Genomic DNA, 10,751 nt, shown 5'->3' with positions numbered 1-10,751 from the left:
AGCAGCAGCTCTGTGTGAGCAACAACAGCAGCAAAGCTCAGTGTGAGCAGCAGCAGCAGCATTGTTAGCAGCAGGGGTTTTAGAAGCAGCAGCAGCAGCAGCTTTCAGTGTGAGCAGCAGAGCATCAGTGTGAGGAGCAGCAGCAGCAGTGTTGGCAGCCGCGTTCAGCGTTGGCAGAGGCGTCGTTGGCAACAGCCACCCACCCACCCAGCCATCGACCCACCCAGCCATCGACCCACCCATCGGTCCTTCCTTCCATCGGTCCACCCATCGGGCCGCCTGCCTATTGTTCCCCGGCAGCCGGAGGAAGAGGAGAAGGAGGAGGAAGAGGAGGAGGAGGAGGAGGAGAAAGGCCGGCCATGGGGCCTCCGGGGCTGAGGACCCCCTCCATCACCACCAGAACCAGTGGGACCAGTAGGACCAGTAGCAGCGGGACGAGGCTGGAGCCGGCGGCTGACCCGGGGGTCCCAGAGGTTGATGCGGGGGTCCCGGGGGCCCCCCGGCTAAGAGCCTGCTTGACTATCCTCCTGCTAAGCCTCTGGGCATTGGGCAGTGATGGGCAGCCCCCGCCCCTGTATCTCTGGAAGACGGGTAAGTGGTCCAGAGCCCCCTCCCAGCCCCCTCTCCGTCTTCTACACTGGGAGCCCGCTGGTGGGCCGGGATTGTCTCTCTCTGTTGCCCTTCCCAAGCGCTTAGTACAGTGCTCTGCACACAGGAAGCGCTCAATCCATACGATTGAATGGCTGAGCCCCCCCCCCCCAGCCCCCTCCTCCCAGTGGGCCTCCCGGAGCTCAGGGCTGGGCCGCCACCTCCCCAGCAAGCGCTGGCCTCTGCAGAGCGCACAGCGCAGCGTGCCGCACCGCCCCGACCCCCCCCCTGCCAATGCTCTTTGCACCCGGGGGGGACGAAGGAGTTAAAGGGCTGACCTCCCCCTCTCCCTCCTCCTCCTCCCCCAATTCCCAATCGGGACGGCCGGGACACGTGGCTGCTAATGACCTCTCTAACAATAAATAATAATAATCACGGTGGTTTTTGTTAAGCGCAGAAATTTCTATGGGCCAAGCCCTGCTCTAAGCGCTGGGGGAGATACAAGGTCATCAGGTTGTCCCACGTGGGGCTCACAGTCTTCATCCCCATTTTTCAGATGAGGGAACTGAGGCACAGAGAAGTGAAGTGACTTGCCCAAGGTCACACAGCAGACAAGAGGCTGAGCTGGGATTAGAACCCACGATCTCTGACTCCCAAGCCCGGGCTCTTTCCACTGAGTCTGTCTATCTATCTATCTATCTATCTATCTATCTATCTATCTATCTATCTATCTATCTATCCATCTGTCAATCTGTCTGCCTGTCTATCTATCTATCTATCTATCTATCTATCTGTCAATCTGTCTGTCTAACTCTCTCTCTCTCTCTCTCTCTCTCTCTCTCTCTCTATTAATGCTATTGATGCCTGTCTACTTGTTTTGTTGTCCGTCTCCCCCCATCTAGGCTGTGTGCCCGTTGTTGAGCAGGGACTGTCTCTCTTTGTTGCTAAATTGTACTTCCCAAGCGCTTAGAACAGTGCTCTGTGCACAGTAAGCACTCAGTAAATACGATTGAATGAATGGATTAGAAATCAGGCAGCGGGCGGGGCGAACTCCGGCCGGGGTCGCCCACCGCAGTCCCCCACCACACACCGCCTGTCACCCATCACCTCTGAAAACCCCTCCTTGTCCTAAAACCCCACCGAAACCCAAATAATCGGAAGCCGAGGTGATGAATGATGCGGCAGGACAGAAACAGCATGTTTCATTCATTCAATCGTACTTATTGAGCTCCACCAGTGACCCACAAGTAGAAATTTCTTCATTTTTTTTTCTTAAAAATGCCCTCCCGAAGAACACAGAGAATACACCTTTTAGCCCCCAACTTCAAATATTTATCACTTTTTTATGTGTGCAGCAGATAATAATCATCTTCGTCGTGGTATTTGTTAAGTGCTTGCTTTGTGCCAGGCACTGTACTAAGCACTGAGGTGGATACAGATAAATGAGTTTGGACTCAGTTCCTTGTCCCATGTGGGGCTCACAGAGGTCATTCTGGCTGTCCCGGAACAAGTCACCAAGATGTACAGGAATCTTTTTTTTTATTAATTCTGACTCATTAATAGGCTGATCTAATCAATAGGGAAAGGGTATATTAATCATTTGGTTGAAAAACAAGTTGGAATCGCATGGTTCTCGCTCTCGGCTCCTTGGTTCCTGGCTGACTGCCCCAGAGGCAGATTAATGTACAATTACACTGATATCCCGAGTACTTTAAAAGTATCTATCCAGTAGCTCAGTAAGGAGATTAAAGGGGAATTCATTTCAGGGAAGACACGTTATCTCAGAACCCAAGAGGGGGAAAAAAAATAACTTTTGGGCATAAAAAAAAAAACCCTTAATGGCTGTTGCCTGATAGTGAAGGATCAATAGCTTAATGACCACAAATGTCATCCTAAGTACTCCAACATCATATTTTTAATGAGATCTGAAAGCTCGACTACTACACAAAGCAAAGGCTGGCTTTTCATCAGTAGACGTGCACAAACCGGCGGGCTGTGATATAGGCTCGTAGCGTCCTTCTGAGGGATCTGGGAGTGATATTCCCTATTAAACAGCTTAGTTCCCAGAGTACAATGAGAGTCATGGGAAGAACATTCTTCTAGTTTGGATGTAAAGCAAACAAACAAAAAAGGCTGCCTGCTTCTGGCTTGCTTTGGTCATGGGAATGGAGAGGAATGGCTTGGAGAGTGAAATTGTCGCTTTTTTTCCCCTGTAAGAGTCTTCACCGGAGATAAAGGGCTTTGACCGTAGATTGTAAACTCTTTGCGGGAATGAGTCTACCAACTCTGTTATATTGTACTCTCGCAACTGCTGAGAACAGTGCTCTGTAGGCCGTAAGTGCTCAATCCTTAGGATTGATTTCAGATCTTTCCTGGGAGGTATGAATGAATTAATTAATATGTACTAGTATGAATTAATTAGGAGAGGAAATGATGTTGGGGGTAGAATGATTGGGAAAGGGAGAATTGATGGGAGCATAAAAATGATGGTATTTGTTAAACGTCAACTATGTACCAAGCACTGTTCTGAGGTCTGGGGTAGATACAATGTTGGACACAGTCCCTGTCCCACATGAAGCTCACAGCCTTAATCCCCATTTTACAGATGAGGTAATTTGAGCCCCAGAGAAGTGAAGTGTCCTGCCCAAGGTCACACGACAGACATGTGGTGGAGCCGGGATTAGAACCCAGGTCCTTCTGAATCCCAGGACAGTGCTCTTATCCACTAAGCCACACGGCTTCTGAGAAGCAAGAAGAAAGACGAGTAAGGAAAAGTAAGGAAAGACAAGTTGGGGGAGAAAGCTCAGATGGAAGGAGGCAGCGGCAGTTAGCAGATTGAACTTCAGCAGAGTTTAGGGAAATGGGGTGACTAGACGGGAAAAGAGGCCATGAAAAATGCCATTCAGCACTGGAGCTGGGGACTGTTCTGGAAAAACGAGTCAATTCTTTTAGTCAGCCCTCTGGCCTAACCTTATTCTCTCTAGACTATAAGCTCATTTGTGGGCAGGGATCACGTCTACCAACTCTTTTGCACTATGCTGTCCCAAGCGCTTAGTACAGTACTCTGCACACCGTCAGCACTCAGATGCCACTGATTGGTATTCTTCCTTCTGCTCTAACATTTTGTAGATTTAGATTTAGATTTAGCGGGTCTGTGTCCCCCTTTAGGTAGTAGGACTATTCTGGGCAGGGACCATGAGAGAAGCACCGTGGTGTAATAGAGAGAACACGGGCCTGGGTGTCAGAAGGTCATGGGAGGAGGGTTGGCCAATTTGGATGTATATGGATAATAATAATAATAATAATGATGGTATTTGTTAAGCGCTTACTATGTGCAAAGCACTGTTCTAAGCACTGGGGGGATACAAGGTGATCAGGTGGTCCCATGTGAGGCTCACAGTCTTAATCCCCATTTTACAGATGAGGGAACTAAGGCCCAGAGAAGTGAAGTGACTTGCCCAAAGTCACACAGCTGGCAATTGGCAGAGCCGGGATTTGAACCCATGACGTCTGACTCCAAAGCCCGGGCTCTTTCCACTGAGCCACGTGATGTTTCTGCCTCCCATTAGTGGTTAAGTTATTCAGGGAGAAACATTTGGAAAGGTGCATGGAGGTTTGACCTTTACTGTGTTTGGGGGGCAGGGTGGGGGTTGTTGCAATTTAACATGGTGGTAGAAATAAAAGTAAGAATAATGATGGTATTTCTTAAATGCTTACTATGTGCCAAGCACTGTTCTAAGCGCTGGGTTGTGTCAAACACTGTTCTAATTGCTGGAGTAGATATAAGATAATCGGGTTGGACACAGTCCCTGTCCCATCTGGGGGTCCCAGTCTTAGGCCCCAATTTACAGATGAGGTAACTGAGGTCTAGAGAAGTGAAATGAGATGCCCGAGGTCACAGGCAGACAGGTGGCGGAGTCGAGATAAGAACCCAGAGCCTTATGATTCCCAGGTCTGTCCCTCAGGCCATGATGTATGTGGAACAAATACTATCATTATTATTATTATTATTAACAAAGCACTTTGAATATTAATGATAGCAACCACAAATAGACACTGGCCCACTGGTAATTGTTTCTTCTGATATGAAACCTTTTTTTTTATATCTGGAAGTCAAAACTGTTGGCTCAGTGGAAAGAGCGTGGGTTTAGGAGTCAGAGGTCATGGGTTCTAATTCTGGCTCCGCCATTTGTCAGCTGTGTGACTTTAGGCAAGTCACTTCACTTCTCTGTGCCTCACTTCCTCCATCTGTAAAATGGGGATTAAGACAGTGAGCCCCACATAGGACAACCTCATTACCTTGTATCTCCCCCCCTCCGGTGCTTAGAACAGTGCTTGGCACATAGTAAGCACATTACAAATACCATGATTATTATTATTATTTGGGAACTCGGAATTGGAGTCACAGTGCCTGAAGGCCAACACTCCGTGTCAAATTAGGGAAGAGGATTTATATTTCCAAAATATTTCTTGGACTTCCAACAGAGTGACCGGAGTAACGGTATTTATTGAGCCCCCACTGAATGCAGCACACTTGGCTGAGGCTTGGAAAATACAAACGGAAGCACCAGACTCATTCCTTGCTCTTATTTTCCAGCAGAGTGGGAGGCAAACCATCAGCCTGTGGTATTTGAGCGTTTATTATGCCGCGTCCTGTACTCCTCAGTATGTAGAGTACAGCAGAGTTCACAGTCATTGTCCCTGCCCTGGAGAAGTTTACAGTGTTGTGGGGGAGACATACTAAAATAAAGTACCCGATAGTACAGTCAATCGGTGATATATATTGAGCACTTATTAATAATAATAAATAATAACAATAATGGTGGCATTTGTTAAGTGCTTACTATGTGCAAAGCACTGTTCTAAGTACTGAGGGGGGGATTCAAGGTGATCAGGTTGTCCCACTTGGGGCTCACTGTCTTCATTCCCATTTTACAGGTGAGGTAACTGAGACACAGAGAAGTTAATTGACTTGCCCAAGGTCACACAGCTGACAAGTGGCAGAGCTGGGATTCGAACCCATGACCTCTGACTCCCAAGCCCGTGCTCTTTCCACTGAGCCACGCTGCTTCTCTGTTGCAGGGCAACAGAGTTTTATTGTTTGCAGAGCACTGTACCATGTGCGTAGGAAAGTACAGTATATGTACATATATGGAACCTCTTTATATTAATGTCTCCCCCTCTAGACTGTAAGCTTGTTGTGGGCAGGGAATATGTCTGTTTATAATGTATTTGCTAAGGGTTTACTATGTGCCAAGCACTGTTCTAATAGTAATAATAATGATGGCATTTGTTAAGCGCTTACTATGTGCAAAGCACTGTTCTAAGCGCTGGGGGATACTAGGTGATCCAGTTGGCCAACATGGGGCTCACATCTTCATCCCCATTTTACAGATGAGGTCACTGAGGCACAGAGAAGTTAAGCGACTTGCCCAAGGTCACACAGCTGACAAGCGGCGGAGCCGGGATTAGAATCAATGACCTCTGGCTCCCAAGCCCTTGCTCTTTCCACTAAGCCACTCTGCTTCTCAATCATTGCTTTATTGCACTCTCCTAAGTGCTCCGTGCAGTGCTTTGCACACAGTAAGTGCTCGAATACAGTTGAGAGACTGAATACAGTGCAGTAGAATTGGTAGATGTAATCTATATGGGCAAGGAGAAGCAGTGTGGCTCAGTGGAAAGAGCCCGGGCTTTGGAGTCAGAGGTCACGGGTTCAAATCCCGGCTCCGCATTTGTCAGCTGTGTGACTTTGGGCAAGTCACTTCACTTCTCCAGGCCGCAGTTCCCTCATCTGTAAAATGGGGATGAAGCCTGTGAGCCCCCCATGGGACAACCTGATTACCTTGTATCCCCCCAGCGCTTAGAACAGTGCTTTGCACATAGTAAGCGCTTAATAAATGTCATTATTATTATTATGATTATTATTAAGGAATGTCTGCTACTCCTGCTAGTGCTCCAGTACTCTCCCAAGTGCTTAGCACAATGTTCTGCACATAATAAGCACTCAATAAATACTAGGAGTTGCAATCCCTGCCCACAAGGAGTTTACACGTTTGCCTACAGGGATCAGAGGAAAGAAAGGTAAATGTTCAGACAAATAAGCCTATTTACTCAAGTTTTGAAAATGGGCATAAATCCATGATTATCTAATGCCTGTTATTGCATTAAGCCTGTGTGAAAATACAGCAGAAGCAGAGGACGCCTTCTCTACCCGCAGGGACCTGCCAATCTAATGGGTCTGTTGGCATCTTGCAGTTCCCTTCCCCCTCCTCGGTGATGTACAGTGCTCTGAACACAGTAAGCGCTCAATAAATACAGTTGAGTGAATGAATGATGTAGAAATGAGCCTCCTTGGATCAAAGGATGGTTGGAGATCTGAATATGAAAAGCAAAATGATTGCTTAGCCGGGTGTGTGTGTTACCAACTCTGTTGTACTGTTCTTTCAAGCACTTAGTGCAGTGCTCTGGCCAGTGTAAGTGCTCAATACATACCATTGATTAATTGACATGGGGCTATCAGGTGAGCAGCTGACAGTGGGGAGGAAGGCAACCTCGGGGTATTTCCTGAAAGTCTGTGAGATGAGGCCTTATTCGGAGTTCCAGGCACCCCCAGATTTCCCTCCAGATCCTTGTAGACCCTTCAGTTGAAGCGCCTCTCCTCCAATAATAGCAATAATAATAAATTAAATGCTTACTATGTCCCAAGCACTGTTCTAAACGCTCAGGTAGATACAAGGTAATCAGGTTCATTCATTCATTCATTCATTCAATCGTATTTATTGAGTGCTTACTGTGTGCAGAGCACTGTACTAAGCGCTTGGGAAGTACAAGTTGGCAACATATAGAGATAGTCCCTACCCAACAGTGGGCTCACAGTCTAGAAGGGGGAGACAGACAACAAAACAAAACATATTAACAAAATAAAGGTTGTCCCACGTGGGGCTCCCAGTCTCAATCCCCATTTTACAGATGAGGTAACTGAGGCACAGGGAAGTGAAGTGGCTTGCCCAACATCACACAGCAAAGTGCACACAGTAAGTGCTCTTCCAAGAGCTTAGACAAGCAGCGTGGCTCAGCGGAAAGAGCCCGGGCTTTGGAGTCAGTGAGCATGGGTTCAAATCCCGGCTCTGCCAATTATCAAGCCGTGTGACTTTGGGCAAGTCACTTAACTTCTCTGCACCTCAGTTACCCCATCTGTAAAATGGGGATTGACTGTGAGCCCCCGTGGGACAACCTGATCACCTTGTAACCTCCCCAGCGCTTAGAACAGTGCTTTGCACATAGTAAGTGCTTAATAAATGCCATCATCATCATTATTATTAGTAGTAGTAGTAGTACGGTGCTCTGCACATAGTAAGCGCTCAAATAAGACGGACTGATTGAAGCAACAAGGCAGCCATCCATTGCCGGTAAAATGAGTCGCCCCTTCAGCTGGGTGTTGAGTTCCTCCCCTGGGGTCAGTGTTTGGGTGGAGGGTGAAAATGAAGGAGTTGAGACTTCTTTCTTTGGATTTAGCTAGAAGGGACCTCAAAGGATCTCCTAATTTTAGACTGACTTTTGTTCCAGTAAATCTAGGACAGTTCCGGATTTATAGGCTGGCTCAGGTAATTTTAGAAAAGGAAAAAAAAAAAAAAAGCACGTCCCTGAACGGAGATGGCCTTAGCAAAACAGATCCTCCCACCTGATGGATCCTTGGCTTCTCGAGATCTTTTTATGTTTGTGGATTGCCTCATCTGAGCTGAAGGGCGACCGGTTTAGGCCTCAGTGTTCTCCGGGAATTTTAGTAGCGCCTGGATGGTTTGACCCCTGCACAACTCTCCGCTGGGCCCTGAGAAATAATAATAATAATAATAATAATAATAATAGTAATGGTATTTATTAAATGCTTACTATGTGCAAAGCACTGTTCTAAGTGCAGGGGAGGTTACAAGGTGATCAGGTTGTCCCATGGGGGGCTCACAGTCTTAATCCCCATTTTACAGATGAGGGAACTGAGGCTCAGAGAAGTGAAGTGACTTGCCCAAGGTCACACAGCAGACATGTGGCGGGGCCGGCATTCGAACCCATGACCTCTGACTCCAAAGCCCATGCTCTTTCCACTGAGCCATGCTGCTTCTCTATGAGAAATGAGGGTAAGGTATCTGAAAGGGGAAGGAAAGCAGCGTGGCTTAAGTAGATAAAGCACAGGCCTAGGAGGCGGAGAACCTTTGTTCTAATTCTGGTTCTCCCACTTGCCTGCTGTGTGATCTTGGGCAAGTCGCTTCACCTCTCTGTACCTCAGTTACCTCATCGATAAAATGGGGATTGAGATGGTGAGCCCCACTTGGGACAGGGACTCGGTTTGCTCAGATCCACCCCAGCACTTAGTACAGTGCCTGGTGTTTAACAAATACCATCATTGTTGCTATTAAAGCAGTGTGGCTCAGTGGAAAGAGCACGAGCTTGGGAGTCAGAGGTCATGGGTTCAAATCCCTCTCCGCTGTGTGTCAGCTGTGTGACTTTGGGCAAGTCGCTTAACTTCTGGGTGCCTCAGTTGCCTCATCTGTAAAATGGGGATTAAGATTGTGAGCCCCACATGAGACAACCTGATCACCTTGTATCGTCCCCAGCACTTAGAACAGTGCTTTGCACATAGCATTTAACAAATACCAAAATCATTATTATTATTATTATTATTATTCTTTGCACTTTAGTTTCCTCAACTGAAAAATGGGAATTCGTTACCTGTTCTCCTTCCTACGTAGATCACAAACCCTATTTAGGACAAGGACTGTGGCCAACTGGTTGAATTTATATTTACCCTGCGCTTAGAACAGTGCTCGACACATAGTAAGCGCTTAAAGAATACCATAAAACAAGTTGACATGGTACCCATTTTCCTAAATGTCCAAAATAGTATGGTCAGTCTTTCTGTTCTATTTTTGTAACATCTTGGCGAGACTTAATCAGGGCCGGCTATGGTCTCAGGCCTGTTCTTAAAAAACAAAAAAAAGGTGGGGGGGAGAGGAATTCTAGATAAATGGAAAGAATGACACAGTGCCAAGCTGAATGACCCCAGAGATTGATAAGGCAGAGGAGACTGCCACAAAGAGTGAGAATGAGGCCACATCACTAAAGAGGAATCTTAAGAACTAGGTTGGAGTAATAATAGTGTTTTTTGGGCCCAGTCGAAGTACTTGGGAAGTTGAAAAGAAAGCCGTGCCCAGTTCTCTACCCATAAGGAGCTTGCCCTGTAGAGGAAGGGAAGCTAGCATGTAGGACAATTACCTCATCCATCAGTTAGCTAAATGGGCACACCACTGGCTGGGCTATTTCCTCCCGTGGAGGTGGACTTTGACCCAATGGAATAAATGAATAGGAGGCTCTCACAAGTAACACAGGGGCTTTAGCACATTAGTAAGCGTAACAAGCTGCGTGAAGCAGCATATCTAAGTGGAAAGTGCCTTGGGAGTCCGAAGTCACGGGTTCTAATCTCAGCTCCACCACGCGTCATTTGTGTAACTTTGGGCAAGTCACTTAACTTCTCTGTCCCTCAGTTACCTCATCTGTAAAATGGAGATTAAGACTGTGAGCCCCACGTGGGACAACCTGATAACCTTGTATCTGTCCCAGAGTTTAGAACAGTGCTTGGCACATAGTAAGCACTTAACATGGCACATAATAAGCGCTTAACAAATGCCATCATTATTATTATTTATTATTATTAAGCAATGTGATAAACACCCTATTATTACTACTATGTATTGTGGGAAGCAGAATTGCCTAGTGGAAAGAGTGTAAAATCCTGGGAGTCAGAGGAGCTGGATTCTAAATCCTGCTCTGCCACTTGTCTGTTGAGTGACCTTGTTAAGTGACCTTAACGTTGTGGCTCAACTTTCCCATCTGTAAAATGGAAACTGAATACCTGCCTAGACTATAAGTACCAAGCGGGATGGAAACTGTGTCAAAACAGATTACCTAGTATCTACCCCACAGAACTTGGTATACAGGAGGCACTTAAAAACCATAGTTGTTATTGTTGTTATTATTATAACCATTGACACTCAAGTGTATACGTATTCTAAATTATTTTGTCCACTTGAGTGATATATATTTTTGCCTCTAGACTGTAAACTCATTATGGGCAGGGAACATGTCTGCTAATTCTCTTTTATTGTGCTCTC

The 10,751-nt window shown here is 46.6% G+C and overlaps 1 protein-coding gene across 1 annotated transcript in view; it reads left to right on the top strand.

Annotated features, from left to right (window-relative positions):
- Positions 1-305: 305 nt before the first annotated feature.
- Positions 306-10,751, top strand: part of THSD7A (thrombospondin type 1 domain containing 7A) — a 329,576-nt gene continuing 319,130 nt past the window's right edge. Inside the window, exon 1 of the mRNA XM_038770315.1 lies at positions 306-591. Within this exon, the coding sequence (XP_038626243.1) occupies positions 360-591 (232 nt within the window). The 5' untranslated portion in view covers positions 306-359. The remainder of the gene's footprint in view (positions 592-10,751) is intronic.

The sequence above is a fragment of the Tachyglossus aculeatus genome, chromosome 2, assembly GCF_015852505.1.
Source record: "Tachyglossus aculeatus isolate mTacAcu1 chromosome 2, mTacAcu1.pri, whole genome shotgun sequence".
Classification (NCBI taxonomy): Eukaryota; Metazoa; Chordata; class Mammalia; order Monotremata; family Tachyglossidae; genus Tachyglossus; species Tachyglossus aculeatus.
The sequence above is the reverse complement of the archived record's forward strand: the minus strand, read 5'-3'. Positions and strand labels throughout refer to the sequence as shown.